General features: G+C 36.2%; 1 protein-coding gene across 1 annotated transcript; it reads right to left on the minus strand.

Annotated features, from left to right (window-relative positions):
* Nucleotides 1-363: 363 nt before the first annotated feature.
* Nucleotides 364-13,847, minus strand: LOC308692079 (uncharacterized protein). Its single transcript, XM_081367787.1, has 3 exons — nucleotides 13,775-13,847; nucleotides 10,713-10,976; nucleotides 364-2,714 (listed from the first exon to the last, which is right to left on the minus strand). The coding sequence occupies exons 2-3, from the start codon at nucleotides 10,768-10,770 to the stop codon at nucleotides 1,183-1,185; spliced, it is 1,590 nt and encodes a 529-aa protein (XP_081223913.1). The 5' UTR covers nucleotides 10,771-10,976; nucleotides 13,775-13,847; the 3' UTR covers nucleotides 364-1,182.
* Nucleotides 13,848-17,198: the final 3,351 nt, after the last annotated feature.

Below are 17,198 nucleotides of genomic sequence, written 5' to 3' on the forward strand. Positions count from 1 at the left end.
GCTTTATTTCTTATTGTATAGCTTCTTGTACCTTTTACTTAAACTTTTATATAGGCTATTATTTATAAAACTGAAATTTTACAAAAAGAAATATGGTTTCTTGTCATTTTTTTATTACAAGATTATCACTGTTTATTGCAACATTTGTACAAATGCATATATTGCCTGGAATATGTAAAAAAAAAAAAAAAAAAATTATTTAAACGAAAAGAGGTAACGTTAGGGTTGTGTTTTAAATTTTGTTTTGTTATAAATAGAATAACGTATAACGTGCAATGAATAATCAATATGCGTTGCGCATGAACCACATTTGTGTCCCTATAATGTTTAATTTATTTAAATGAAAACGAAAAGAGGCAGAGTGGTGTTTTATAACATATTTCGTTTTATTGTTGCTTAAAATGTACATACAGAGTAAGTTAACAGAGATATCCGGAGTAGCAGAGCGAGCTGAGTGACGTTTTTAAGAACGCGCTGTACCATGTAGGAGTCGCACATGGCAAGTACAAACTTTGCGTACTTGATACTGAGAAAAGCCTAATGTCGGCACTTGTCTTCTTGTGACAAACATGTCGAGGAGCAAGAACAAGATCTGCTGTATGTCATCCATTGTAGTTTACTATGTTCTTCTTCACGCGAAAATGACGTTGATCGAAACACCACGCCTATCAAGTAAGGGTACTGTTGGCAGTGGAAACGCTAGCCAGATCATGGTTAACAGACCCGTACCGTACCGTACTGTCCCGTACCGTACTTCTCAGTGGAAACGAGGCATAAGGGACCCAATATAAGAATACAGCTGTTCTGAGGCAGAGCAGAGCATAACACATGTGATGGTGCAGTTAACCCACACGAACAGAAACATTTCATGCTGAGAATGTTTACACACACACACACACACATTTAATTTTAATTTTGTGGAACAGAACTGTGTTGTCTAATCCATGCAAAATACAAAAATTTAATACCATCTATATTAGAACACGTGGCATTGCACAAGATTTTGGAAATCGTGCTTAATATTTTCTAAACCAGTATTTATTTTCAGTTGAATTTTCAGATTTTTTAGGTATTTCTTCAAGTAAACTGTCAAATCATATGTAAATATTAAGTAGGGGAGAGCGGGGTATTCTCGTCGCTTGATAAACTTAAGGTTGAGCCACTGTAGTCTGTTGGACTATTTTAACGATGTATGCGGTGATGTGGTTTCTCCACTGCATGGATATTCATGTGTCGCTTCAGGTTAGTTTTAATAGAGAAACTCTTTCCACACTGATCACACGTGTGCGGCTTCTCTCCAGTGTGGATCCTCTCATGTTTTTTTAGAGATGATGACACTCTGAATCTTTTGTCACAGTGTGAACACTTGAAAGGTTTTTCTCCAGTGTGGATCCTCTCATGTGATCTCAGATGTGATGACAGACTGAATCTCTTGTCACAGTGTGAACACTTGTAAGGTTTTTCTCCAGTGTGAATCATCTCATGTGTTTTCAGAGATGATGACACACTGAATCTCTTGTCACAGTGTGAACACTTGTAAGGTTTCTCTCCAGTGTGGATCCTCTCGTGTGTTTTCAGACGTTCTGACTGATTGAATCTCTTGTCACAGTGTGAACACTTGTAAGGTTTTTCTCCAGTGTGGATCCTCTTATGTGTTATCAAACTTGTTAAGTGTTTGAATCTCTTGTCACAGTGTGAACACTTGTAAGGTTTTTCTCCAGTGTGGATCCTCTCATGTGTTTTCAGAGATGATGACAGACTAAATCTCTTGTCACAGTGTGAACACTTGTAAGGTTTTTCTCCAGTGTGGATCCTCTCATGTGTTTTCAGATGTTCTGACTGATTGAATCTCTTGTCACAGTGTGAACACTTGTAAGGTTTCTCTCCAGAGTGAATTCTCTGGTGCTGTTTTAAAATGTCCGCTGTAATAAAAGTCTTCTCACACTCAAAGCACACATACTCTCTCACTCCAGTGTGAATTTTCTTATGTGTGTGTAAATATTGCAGCCGTGAAAAACTCTTTCCACACACACAACATGAATGCGGCTTCTCCTTCGTATGAACTCTCAGGTGTTTCTTCAGGTTTGATGCACAGAGAAATGTTTTGCTGCACTGATCACATGAGAACGGCTTCTCTCCGGTGTGAATCCTCATGTGAAGATTAAAGTGTGATGAATGACTGAAACTCTTCCCACACTGATCACATGTGAACGGCTTCTCTCCAGTGTGGATCCTCATGTGAACATTAAGGGATGATAATTGACTGAAACTCTTCCCACATTGATCACATGTGAACGGCTTCTCTCCAGTATGAACTCTGATGTGAATCTCAAGACATTGTTTGGTTGTGAGACTCTTCCCACACTGAGTGCAGGTGAAAGATTTCTTGGCTCTTCTTTTCTTTAAAAATGTCTTTTTAGTCTTTGAGCGACTCAAAGGTTTTTCTCCAGGTTTGACATGATGTTCCTCCTTCACTTCACTCAGTTCTTCACTCTCCTTCTCCACTTTACTCAGTTCTTCACTCTCCTCCTTCACTTCACTCAGTTCTTCACTCTCCTCCTTCACTTCACTCAGTTCTTCACTCTCCTCCTTCACTTCACTCAGTTCTTCACTCTCCTCCTCCACTTTACTCAGTTCTTCACTCTCCTCCTTCACTTCACTCAGTTCTTCACTCTCCTTCTCCACTTTACTCAGTTCTTCACTCTCCTCCTCCACTTAAAAAAACAAAAAAAAAACAAAAAAAATGTAAAACATTTAATTTTCAGTACATCAAAATAAGAATAATAATTAATGAGAGAAATATAAAGTGAAAGACATGAAAGTGAGCCCTGATGTAATAGTAGAAAGTAGACAACTGCTATAAAATATTATGATAATTTGATGCCTTTTTATAAATTGATTATATGTCCTTGAAACTTTCCATGAATGAGGTAAATTTATCATCCAATTTTTATTTTCATTTTTTTTTCTTCATTTTTTAATTTATTTCGGTTTGGTCATTAACAGATCATTCAAACAAATCATTCGAAACATAAAACACAATAGATGACCAGGTGCAGGCAGAAGCTAAAGCTTATTGTGCCTGCCCTTAACTTTAGAATCATAAATGCAGCACATTAATGACAACATCTGTTCATAAAATTAACACATTAGTGGCAAGGCAAGGCAAGTTTATTTATATAGCACATTTCATACACAATGGCAATTCAAAGTGCTTTACATAAAAGAAATTAAAATAATAAAAAGAAATAAGAATAATTAAAACAGTTAAGAAAAAATAAAAAAAATAAAATACAGTACAGTACAAACAGTAGGACGAACAGTGGCACAGTGCTCATTCAGTAAATGCACAGCTAAACAGAAGTGTTTTGAGTCTAGATTTGAATGTGACTACAGTAGGAGCACATCTGATCTCCTCTGGAAGCTGGTTCCAGCTGCGGCTGGCATAATAGCTAAGAGGGGACTCGCCATGCTTAGAGTGAACCCTTGGTATCTCTAGCTGATATGATCCTAATGATCTGAGTGATCTGTTGGGTTTATATTCAGTGAGCATATCTGCAATGTATTGAGGTCCTAGGCCATTGAATGATTTATATACCAGTAATAATACTTTAAAATCAATCCTAAATTTAACTGGGAGCCAGTGTAAAGACCTGAGGACTGGTGTGATATGATCATATTTTCTGGTTCTGCTCAGAATCCTGGCGGCAGCGTTCTGTATGAGCTGCAACTGTCTTATGGTCTTTTTGGGAAGGCCAGTGAGGAGTCCATTACAATAATCCACCCTGCTGGTGATGAAAGCATGCACAAGTTTCTTAAGCACAAGTAAGTTTAAGTCTTGTCTGGAAACAAAGCATCTAATTCTTGCAATATTTTTCAGATGATAGTATGCTGATTTAGTTATTGCTTTGACATGACTACTGAAACTAAGGTCTGACTCTAGTGTCACACCAAGATTCCTGACTTGATGTTTAGTTGTTTGACCCCTAGAGTGAAGGTGTGCATCACCTTGAGAACTTCATCTTTGTTTCCAAACACAATGACTTCAGTTTTGTCTTTGTTTAACTGAAGAAAGTTTTGACACATCCAACTGTTGACTTCATCAATGCATTGGCACAGGGAGTCAATGGGGCTGTAATCGTTAGGCGATAGGGCTAAGTAGAGCTGTGTGTCGTCTGCATAGCTGTGGTAAGCAATTTGGTTCCTTCTCATTATTTGGCTCATTGGGAGCATATACAGGTTGAACAGGAGTGGCGCAAGAATTGAGCCTTGAGGGACTCCGCATGTCATGGATGTCCACTCAGACTTATGATCTCCTATACTCACATAATAACCTCTCCCATCTAAGTATGACCTGAACCATTTTAGGACTATCCCAGAAAGCCCCACCCAGTTTTCCAGCCTGTCAAGAAGTATGTTGTGATCGACATTGTCAAATGCAGCACTGAGGTCGAGTAGCACCAGCACTGATAGTTTGCCTGAATCAGTATTTAAGCGAATATCGTTTATTATCTTTATGAGCCCTGTCTCTGTGCTGTGGTGCGGTCGGAAACCAGATTGAAAATTGTCAAAGTATCCATTCGAGCATAAGAATTTGTTCAGCTGATTGAAGACAACTTTTTCAATGATCTTGCCTATGAAAGGAAGATTTGAGATCGGCCTATAGTTGCTTAATATGGTCTTATCCAGATTGCTCTTTTTCAGGAGGGGCTGAGGCATTTACCACTTCTAGAAGATCTGCTTCTAAACTGTTTAACACACTTTTGAAAAATGATGTGGGAAGTGTGTCAAGAGAGCAGGTTGATGTTTTAAGGTGCTGTACAGTTTCTTCCAAAATTTTGCCATCAATTTCTTTGAAATCAGACATAGTAACTACTTTCTCAGTTACTATGTCTGATTTCAAAGAAATTGATGGCAAAATTTTGGAAGAAACAATAGTGGACCATTGTCCACACCAGAAGCAAGCCTATTTAATTAATTTTCATTCTATTAAATATTTTTCCATTGTTATTCTCTTGAAAATATTTTTAAACTGAAAAAGAGACGTGGCTTGTTTTAACTCATTACTGCAACTATTCCATAATTTAACTCCTTTATTTGATAAACAGTGTTCTTTTAATGTAGAATATATTTGTGGTTGATTAAATATACATAATCCTCTGAGATTATAATTACTTTCTCGCTGTGTAAACAATATTTGCAAGCATTTAGGAATTTTATTATGTTTAACTTGGTAAATAAACTTTGCCGTGTACAAATCGACTAAGTCATAAAACTTCAAAAATTTTGATTGAAGAAACAGTGAATTACTTGGTGAATTGTAAGGTGCATAATTAATTAATCTGATAACCTTCTTTTGTAATAGAAAAATTGGATTAGTTCTAGTTTTATATGTATTTCCCCATATTTCGATACCATACATTAGGTATGGTGTGACAAGTAAACTATAAAGTAAATGTAATGCATTTTTGTTCAAAATATATTGCAACTTATACAAAATTGCAATCGTTTTTGATACTTTCTTATGAACGTTTAAAATATGCGGTTTCCATGTCATTTTACAATCAATAATTACTCCAAGAAATTTTATATGATTTACTCTTTCTATTTCGTTTTCATTAATAGTGATCCTGATCTCATTATTTATCTCTTTATTACTAAATACCATAAATTTCGTTTTATTTAAATTTAGTGACAATTTATTCAAATCAAACCAATTCTTTAGTTTATATAATTCTCTCTCTACCACCATCACAAGCTCTATAGGATTTGGGCCAGAACAATAAATTGTTGTATCATCCGCGAAGAGAATGAAATTAAAAACATCCGATAATTTACAGATATCATTTATATATAACAAAAATAACTTGGGGCCCAAAACGGAGCCTTGCGGAACCCCACAATTAATTCTCTGTAAGCAGGACGCAACTCCATTTAAATTAACATATTGAAAACGGTCTGTTAAATAATTTTCTAACCAAGAATGTACATTTCCCCTAAATCCATATTTTTCCAATTTATGTAATAATATTCTGCGATCGATGGTATCAAAAGCTTTCTGTAAATCTAAAAAAACTCAGATTGTATGTAATTTATCTACTGATTGTGATATATTTTCTACCATTTTAATTAGAATTATGATCTTTAAAACATGTAACACAAATCCCATGTTTCTTTAGCAAGAACTATTGAATATATTTGATCAATGACACAATTATCTAACATGATATTAACATTAAAATATACAATACTGCCATATTTTGACACCACCTTTGAGATTGATAATATTTGACTAAAACGTTTTAATTATTAATGGCCGTTCACACTAGACTTTTCCTTGCACTGACTTCCATTCATGCGCATGTGAAAGTGGGACACCAGAAACACAAGCTCAAGTGAATTACCCTGTGAGAAATAACACAAGCGTTTAGCATTCAGTGGAGTGGATTGTTTACTTTTAAATTTTGAATTATTATTATTTGTTATATGTTGAACTTGTAAAACTTGAACTTGTGTTTGTAAAAAAGCTGCCGCAGAATGTGACGTCTGTAGAAACTTCACAAGCTCAAAGTGTAGAGTGGCCATAACTTTAACTGGCTTTAAATGAACTATTTTATTAGCATTATCTGTGTCCTACATGTTTCACTTAACCCTGTTACTCCTGACATGATTTCCTCCTTTTAAAAACAGAGCATTTCTTAATACTGTGACACACAGGAAGTGACATCATCTGGGCTCTTTCTACTGCATGATGGGAAGACAAGAAAAAACTAGGCTTGATGAGTAAAATCTGTGCAGAACCGATCGCCAGTGATCAGTGCGAGGTGCATGCTGGTTATAAATGTGTCCGCGTGTGGTCCGCCTTGCTCTGATGTCATGCTGACGTTTGTCTGAAACTCTCACGAGCGCAAGGCGGCCGTGTCGGATTCTGCAGTTGCTCTCCACCGACTGAAGATCAAGAGCATGATGGGAAACGACTTGCTGATGACACAGCTTAATGCTCATTGGTTTAACCCTCTGGGGACCAAGGTGTTTTTGGGGCCCTTGAGATGTTCTGACATGCCTTGACATTTGTGCTTTTTTCAGTTATTTCTAAACATGTTAATGACAAAGGTGTAAATTCACTCTATATAGCACAAACAGGGCTACCATAATATGCGAGCAACTTGTATGTAGATGTTTGTATTTTTAAGAGAATAATGTTTATGCGTGGTTATTGGAAAAAATAAAAATGAAAGTTGCTGAATTAAGACCACAAAACACATATTAAATATGTGTCCACAAGACTTTTGACTAATGGATGTTGTCCCTTTGAGTTCTAGCTTCAAAATTATATGAAAATAGTCTTGCTTTATCGTTCACAAAAAAAAAATACATTGATTTAAATGGTGTAAAACAGGTTTTGCTTGGAAAGCCAATATGCGAGGGGGAGGAGCAGTTTACACCTTGTCCCACCCACTCTGCATAATGACTCTGCCTAATGAGCCATTCTTTCAGGTGTGACACTGGCTGAGCCACAATGCAAGGACAAAATATGTATTTAGAAGTAGACTTATATTGACCATTTAAGATTTTGCTTACATCTCTCTTGTAAATATGTTTTGCTATTTTATTAAAAATGTTACAATTACAACAATAATTACAATTTCAACAATATTTCAAGTGTACTCTTTCTTTGTAAAAAAGAAAAAGAAAAAAGATTATAGGCCTACATTTTATCATATGTATTCATTAGTTTGAATATAGCCAACATTGGAACATCTAACATCTTAGTCTATGACTTTATTTTTGACAAATGACAGTGACTGACTGTAACGTTGTTTTTATGAAATATAAGGGCATATAAATGCTAATTTGCAGTTTAATACGTTGCTTATACAAATACATTTTATTTCAACATATTCCAGTCGATTTTTACTCATCTCAGTAGGCTAGCAAAGCAGTTTATTCTTTCACACACAGACGCACGATTCATATTTAGGCTAAACAGTCTTTACAAATATGTACCCTTCATTCATCTCACAGAAAGGCGAGTCATATTATAGAAATGCGATTCATCTTTTTGCGGTTTGCATATGCCTACACTAACGTTATTCCATAACGTTATTCCACACTTGAGAAAAGAAAACAGCCTACCTCACTCCTCAGCGGGATCTGCTCCTCATATCAGGATATATTGCTCCTCATATCAGCACTGTTCTGAGGAATCTTTTCTCCATAAGGTAGGCTATATTATGCCTCACTCGATCGCGACGCGCTTTGTTTACAGCTGATGTGGGCGTTTCACAGATCTTCAATAGTTCTCAGAATTTGCGTTTGAATAGCACGCGCTCTCCGTGGGCGTGTCACATTACTGTGAATTAGCTCGTAATGAGGTCGACTGGAGTCGCTCTCTTTTTATACAGATTACAGAAGATGAGAATATTTGTTTTTTATATAAGTTAATTCATTTAACAGATGCGATCTCAAGCTTTATGCCCGTGGGTCTGTTTGCCTGTTTGACTGAATTTTCGCGGAGTTATAGATCATTTTCGAACGCATTTCAAATGGGAGTTTACTGACAGTGAGAAGGCAGAAATCGCATCATGTTAATTTTTCTTTATTTGTCAAAAAGCAAAACACTTTATTTTTATTGTGAGTATACAGAAAAAAAATAGAAACTGAACAGGATCGATTGATGTATTACACGAAAATGAAAGATCAAAATTAACAGAGCATTTAGTGTTTATTTTCATTGCTAAAAAAAAAAAACGAGCAAAACGCGCGGGCGCGTTTTTGGTCCCCAGAGGGTTAAACAACCGTGATGTATTGTTCTCTTTTAAACTGTTTGATTTTAAAACTCTGATCTCAAGTTTTTGTGTGTATAAATTAGTGCTGTCAAACGATTAAAATATTTAATCTCGATTAATCGCGCATTTTTATCTATTCTAAATGTCTCTTGATTTCTTTTTGTCCCATTATTTTTTCTTATTTTAATGCTCTTATCAACATGGAAAAGTGGATCGGCTTGCTTTGTGTAAATGTTTTTTTGACAGCATTGGCCTATAAACAACAAAACAACATTGGCATATATTTCACACTAACAGGCTTGGGAAGGTTACTTTAAAAATGTATTCCGTTACAGTTTCAAATTACTTCATAAAAAAAAGTATTCAGTAATGTAATCTAAGTACCACAATATGAAAGTAATGTAATCTGATTACTTTTGGATTACTTCAAGGTCAAATATAATATTTTTTTTTTTAAAAACTTCTATTATTAAGAATTTCACAGCCCTGAATATATATTTATGTAAAGGACTATACAGACATCTAGTGGCTACAGTATGGTATTACAGATCATTTTGTTTTATTTTTAACTAACATGTACAAGAGAAAAAAAAAACATTTAAAAATTCTACACACAATCTACATATTAGTTTATTTTAAAATAGGCCTACATGTTGACTAAAGCCGTGATCTTTCTTAATTTGCCTGACTGAACTTGGACCGTTGGCAGTGGGAGTTCCCCTATGTTACCTAGACAGCGAACATCCCGTTAAGAGAGAAGAGATAAAGAAAGGACATTTTGGGTACTAAAAAAGCTACTGTCCTAATTTCTACAGATTTGAGCATCCATTAATTGAAAGTGTTTTTACCCGCGGGCAGCATCGTTTCTACTGTCTGAGGAGATTGTTGACAGCTGTTATTTGCGCATGCACCAGCGGGTGGCACACGTGAGTCATTACTGGCAATAGAACCAGGAACTACTGTATAATCAAGCAGCGCTTAATACAGTGATGTAAAAAAAAAATGATTTATTTAGCTTTAAATTAAACCATTGTAATCCTGAAAGTATTCCCCCTTTTTTCAAAATCTAACTATAATCTAATTACTACGTTTTTTGACGTAAACGTAACGAATTACAGTTACTGGATTTTTGTATCCTGATTACATAACGCCGTTACAGGTATTCCGTTACTCCCCAACCCTGCACACTAACATTCTCACTTGGAGCAAATAATCTCTCACAAATTACATTTAGAAATATATTCAAATAAGATTTTAAATTGTAATACTATTTCACCACGTTACAAGTTTTACTGTATTTTTGATCAAACAAATTCAGCTTTGGTGAGCATGAGCTCTTTATGAAAAAAAAAAAGTGTCCTTTTGTGCACTAGCTAAGTAGCATGAGTCAAACTGAATAAATAAAACCAAAGTTTTTCTGAGGTAATGTGTTAATCTTATTAAAATGGATTTCATAAAATTGGTATCGAAAAAAGTATCGTTTGGAACCGGTATCGAAATCAAGGTATCGGTATCGGAATTTTTTAAACGATACCCAGCCCTAATGGACCCTGTCCTGAGGCCTTCCCATATTATAGGGCACTGGAACATTTTTTCAAAAAGGCTTGTTAAATAAAATGTTCAAAGGGTGCAAAATTTGCTACAAGAAGTCTGTGGAGCAGTCATAGAAAGTGTAGCAATGGCATAGCAATGTAGCAATAGCAATGTCTTTAAGTTATCTGACACTAAGTGTTGACAATGGAAATGTGTATACGTGTCAATAAAAATATATGATATATTTAACCCTTTTGTTGTGCCTTAATCACCCCCCACCCCACCACCGCACCACACCCCAACGCATATATAATCTAATTCTGTGGGAAACACTGGTTTCTAACATGAATGTTCTTCAGCATCATGAATGAATGAAGAATAAACACCAACCTCTTTGTTCTTCAGGATCTTCAGTGTGTTTCATTCTGCAGGGTTCTGGATCACTCATGTTCTCTCTGTCCTCTTTAATAAACTCAGTCTTTGCAGATTTCAGCTCTTCCTGATGCTCTGATGCTCGTCTTCACTTGTAGCTGATGGGAATTTACAGCATTTATTGGAGAATTGGGAGTGGGAGGAGCTTCACTGATGATGTCTTCCAGTGTGGGAGGAGCTTCACTGATTATGCATTCCAGTATTACTGTGGGAGGAGCTGATCTGCCAAAATCAAAAATATAAATTGAGTTTGTTTTTATAATAAATGACACTTCTAAGCATTTATGCCTGTCTATCTATCTATTTATCGTACAGTAACTGATGCCAATTCATTATTTTTATTTATTTTTATTACTAATCCTAACATTATTCTGCTTCTTCATTAAAATACAGGTATCTAGAACTAAAGAAAATAATATAAATAATTTAAATTCTTCCAAATATAAATAATGGTAAGGAAAACAGTTAAAAGCATAAAGACAGAAATAAACGTATAGTAGCCAACAAATCCCCTCAGTCTGCTGACACCAATGAAATGAGCTTTAAGTGTCAATTTACAGGAGATCTGAAGACATCAGCATAATAAATGAGGTGAAAACAGGAACTATTGTCATGAAATAAAGAGTGTTTTCAGCAGATCTGTTAATATTGATGCGCCTCAGCAGGGGCGTCACTAGGCCCTTTTTAGGGGGGCTTCAGCCCCCCTAAATTTCTGGCCAGCCCCCCTAAAATTTTTTTGATTAATACATTTTTGATCGCTTCAGTCCCCTTTTAAAAAACTAATTTGAAACGGCGGCAAGCTGCGTCAAGTTTTGGCTCCTCCCCTTATCTGAGTCTGCTTGGATTTAGCGCATTTTTCAATCTGCAGGGGTGCCGAGCAGAGCGAACATCAGAGAGTACAAGGTGCATTTATTGATAGATTGCTATGATATTACATCTGCATTGGTGCAGTTCTTTGTCATAAATGCATTGCAGTTGTAATGTTACTAGAGCATTGGGAGCAACACAGGACGGTTCGGTTTCTCATCCGAGCGCGAATTTTAGCAGCACGACTGACGCTTCAGTTTACGGTCAAGTGCGAGTTAAGAATAAGTAGTTGTAGCTAAACTAAACATTTTATATTTGACAGTTTTTTAGGTCATAAATTGTTAAACGAATGACAAAAATAATTAGAAAACTAATAAACTTTTGTCTAATTTCGCCATTTTGAGCTGAAAATAGGCCTATATAACGTGTAATTATGTCATTGTGAGGGGACAAGAAACATGAACAAAGTCGTTTTCATAGACACAAGATTAATAATGCATGTGTACATGTTGAGAATTAATATAATACAATTTGTAGCCTTCGGTAAATTAAAAAAGTTCAGCTTTAGGAGGGGAAGAGACAAGGCAAGATCAGGAGACTGAGAGAAAAAGACAGAGTGATGGAGATGAGGAGAGAGCAGTTTTTAAATCTATTTCTTATCCTTTTTTGGCCTCCAAACGTTTTGAAATGCACATATCAGAGAAATAAAAATGTTTAACCCCATAACAACTTCAAATGTATGACCTCTTTGATTATAAAGCCCTGTCTACGGCCATATATTAGGCCTAGATCAATAATGAATGTGTACATATTGTGAATGAATTTAACAAACTTAGTTACTTAGCTTTCCTGGTAGCTTTGTCTGAGAAAATTATTCATAAATCAACCTATTAGTTGACCCTATGTTTACTTTCTTCACTGACAGACAAAAATGAAAAGCCTATATTAGTCAAAGCTCAGCTTTAGGAGGGGAAAAGACAGAGCAAGATAAAAACAAAGAAAAAGAGTGTGATGCTGATCTGATGAGGAGAGAAAAATAATCAGCTGCCCGCACATGGTTTAAAAGCTATTGTTATCCAATTTTGTTGGCCTTCAAAACAGCTTAAAATGCACATATGTAGATCAGAGATATCAAAATTTTCTTGGGGGAGCATGCCCCCGAACCCCCCTAAATACCTCACATTCGGGACCTCAGTGATTATAAAACTCTGCCATATGCATGTTACTGGATGAATGAATGAAACTAGTAAATAATGAGCATTAGACCATAAACTAATTTTTTTTTTTTTTAAATCATACCCTCATTGGGGGCTAAGCCCCCCTAAAATGAAAATCCTAGAATCGCCCCTGCGCCTCAGACTATCAACACTCATTCAACAAGCCATTCAGGATCATCAGCAGATCATCTCACTTTATTCTGAGTGTTTGCTTAGAAACACATTATTTGAGTCAGGATACATGACAAAAGCCTGTAAAACTGCTCTACTGAAAGACAATACTGTTATTTCTCACAATATAACCACCAAAATAAGTTATAAATCACCAATAATAAAACAGAATAATTAAATAAATACTTCAGGCAAAAACTATGTGAATCTAAATATAGTTTGACTTTATAATAACTATTAGGCTAATTGCAATAAAGTAATTCCATCATTAACATGTTACATATTCGTACAGAAACTGACAATGATCATAAAACTCTTAAAAAATGAAGAAATGTAATGTTTCCAGTGTCAAACTTCAGTATATTCCCATGCATGTATAGATTTGATATTTCCCACATTCATTACTCATACAGGGGCAATATAAAGAGTGTCTACATCAATTTTAATATGTAAATGTAATCTGCCAAAGATAAATGTCGACAAAGAAATAAAGGTAAACATGAAAACGGCAACAGCAACACTTGAGATCGATTCCCCTCACAGATCTCAAACTTTAACTTGACTTTAACTTTTTTAACTTTAACAGTTCTCACTCCAAACATCGAGACAATCACACAAACGAACACAACATCGCTCAGGTCTGAATGAACTCCACATATTCTCCTCATGCTCGCTGCTGCTGCACTAAATGTTTATTTCAGAAGGAAGACGCCAGAAAAGACGCACAAGTATCGCTGTGATCGATGAAAACAATACAGAAATGAGCCTGTCGCTTAATCAAACTGTATAAAGTGTGTGTGATGGTTGTGTAAATAGGAGAAATACCGTGAACTGCTCTCCTCACCGCTGAAACTGAGGGAAGAGACGGCGCGAGCGTGCGGTGACGTCATCGGCCTCCAAAGCACGCGGTCACGCGCGTACGGGACACCCCCGCAGGCCGCAGCCAATCAGGGCCACGCAGATTCAGCTTTACTAGTAGCCTTCCATTATTATTATTTTAGAACTAAAGTGACTCCAGTTACTAAAGGTGAAAGGAACTTTTTCAAGTGAAGCACAAAATAGTCAGAATAAGCAGAGGAGGATCACCTCCATCCAGTCTGAAAAGTGTTTTGGCCTGTAAAGTCCGGCTCAGTTTATTCTGTAGCGTCCTAAGACAAATAGTAAAGGCATGTTGGCAAGGGCGTAGATTTGGTTGGGGGGGGGGGGGGGGTTGGGGGTTGTAATGCATAGATATAAATATTGTATAAATATTATAAATAACCCCCCCCCCCCCCCACAAATTACGCCCCTGCATGTTGGTAGATTAGCAGATTAGCACCTGTAGAATTTCCTTTTGTTGAAACCCCAGATAAAAGTAGAAAGCTTCTATTATGTTTAGATCCATGAGGCAGTTCGACTAGCGCATTTCCTTACTAAAGAAAAAATACTTCTACAGAAAACTGTATTGCCTTTGGCTTGCTCATTTGGGGATACTTAATTTAATTAATCAATCAACAATACTATTGATCAACATTACCAAACGTGGACGTTTTACACTAGAAACAAACACTGATGTACTATTTTATTTAATACTGTGAAGCTTAAGTATTGTGAAAAGCGCTATATAAATAAAGTTGACGACTTGACGATTCTCGTAACTTCTGCTTTATTCTACTAAAAGCTACTAATTACATCTTCAACAGTGTAATTAGATTACTAAACACATTTTTTTAAGAATAATTCCTTATTTACTTTTAGAATAAAAAGTAATTAAATTACAGTAATTAATTAATTAGTTAGTACTGCATTACACCCAACACTGATTACGCAATTATGCTGATAGAGCACATTTTAGCTGCATCACCTCCATAAATCCACTAGGGGTCAGGCACACCATATTGGTGATTCCTAAAGGTCACTTAGTTACTTGATCTGGCATATGATAACACATTGATATGTTTTTTTTTTTTTTTGTTGTTGTTGTTGTTGTTGTTGTTGTTTTTTTACTATTTGTTTGATTGCTTTTATACAAATAAATGTTACATTTCTATAAAAATTTCATTTGGAACAAACAAATAAGACAATGAATCAAAAAAGAAAACTATGAAAACTAAACCACAAACATTTTACAAAACTTTTTACAATTTTCACCTATTTACTCTTTTCCCTCTTGTTAACAACTATTTACACCTTTATCAGAGCTAAACTACAAGTTATGGACATCATGCCAGTAATTGAAGCAGTCTTGTGCTAAATCTATTTTGTTTTGCAATAATAGGGGATATTCTCTACATGTATAATATTATTTTCTGAATATTTTTGGCTAGATACTAGAATCAATGTTTCTTTTTTGAACTCTGAGCATGAAAATCAAAGTTTGAATGATTAAAAGTGTGGTTGTTGACGTTTTGTTACAAAGGTGAAAATGTTGGATTAAGTTAGGGTTTTCGCTCACTCAAACTGGCCCAGAATTACGTTAAAAGAGAGCCTTTGTTAAACGTTCAGCCCCCAAAAAGACACCACTGATGTCACACATCAACACATTAACGTTAACTAACACTGTCTTAACCACGACCTGAACATTTAACAGTTAACGTTTGCAGCTTACGATACCAAGAAAACACTAGCGTTAACTTCTATGACATTTCAAAATTACCTGTACTACTGTCACAAAGAATGGAGAAGCAGGACATGATCTGTAAGGGGTGATAATTTGCTCTGACCTAATATTACAAAAAACAACTCACACAAACCTGGTCAGTTTTAAATCTTCTGAGAAATAACAGCTCTTTAATCTCCCTAACAAAGGCATAGTTCGATGACGCAACGCTTGCTAAGAATTATGGATCTTGGCGTCAACGTCAAGCCGACCGATCTAATAATGTTTAAGGATGAGTAAATACATCAATGTTTTTATCATGACTGTGATATGAAGCAGTTCGGGATTGCTAAGAGACAGCTATCAGCTCCACACGCGACGCGAGTCCCGCGGATATAAAAGGAATATGGACATTTCATTCTACCGAACTACACGCGAGTGCAGAATTTTAAAGGGTTAGTTCACCCAAAAAAGGAAAAATATCCCATTATTCACTCACCCTCAAGTCATCCTAAGTGTGTATGACCTTATGACCAGAGATATCACGCAACACCTAAAATCCCCTCACAGAGGAGAGACTAGTTGACACTTCAGCACTGCGTTGTCGTCGCGTCCAGGCTGAGGTCCTTCATCAGATCTGGATACAGCCTGGATCCGGCGGACTGCGGTAAACCTCGGTATAAGCAGAGAGACTAATATTAGCGTAGATGCCATTCTTCTTATGATGTAACGAGTACATCAGGATTTATGGGAAGTGTTCCCGGTTCCGGCTGACCTAATCTATGCAGCCTAACATTGAATTATAGAAGTCTATAATGTGTTATGTGAATGCTAGGTCAAAGATATGTGTTTTTAGTCTAGCTTTGAACTGACAGAGTGTGTCTGCTTCTCGGACAATGTTAGGAAGACTGTTCCAGAGTTTTGGTGCTAAATACGAGAAGGATCTACCGCCAGCAGTCGATTTTGATATTCTAGGTATTATCAACTGGCCGGAATATCAGATTTTTCAGCTCGGGCATCAGATGCGTGAATGCACAAGAAGCAACAGATAAAATCACTTGCACCAGACGCTCAATTTGCCTCTTTCGTGCGAACTGGACGCGTAAATGATGCGAGAAAAAAAAAAACTACTCAAGTAGCTAGTTAGGCTACTTCGGATCATATATAGGTCTATGTATGTATGTAAAGTGGGGAGAACCAGTATTTGATACACTGCCGATTTTGCAGGTTTTCCTACTTTCAAAGCATATAGAGGTCTGTGATTTTTTATGTAGCCTAACATTGAATTATAGACCATTTCACGGATGTAAACAATAACAAACGCGTTGGAATGCTACTGCGCATGTCTGGCCCTGAAGCACTTCCGGTGGCGCCATTTTTAAACCACAGCTGTCAAAACAAAATGACTAGCACATACTTTTTAAGTCTAGCTAAAACAGAACAGTTAAGATATTTAAAAAAAATTCAAATCGGCGATAGCGTGGAATTACCGGACCCTTTAAATCAGACGCTGAGGCGACAACTATTCACTCAGAACGTAAAACATTTACCTGAAGTGTCGTATCCGGACGTGTACCATTATCTGGTTGAGACCGAGTGTGTCTACACAAGAGAAGCGGTCAAGGCATATCGTAGCCTAGATGCTTACAACTACTTCCTTAGTGGAAAAGT

The sequence above is a fragment of the Scardinius erythrophthalmus genome (genome assembly GCF_964197995.2).
Source record: "Scardinius erythrophthalmus genome assembly, chromosome: 1".
Lineage (NCBI taxonomy): Eukaryota > Metazoa > Chordata > Actinopteri > Cypriniformes > Leuciscidae > Scardinius > Scardinius erythrophthalmus.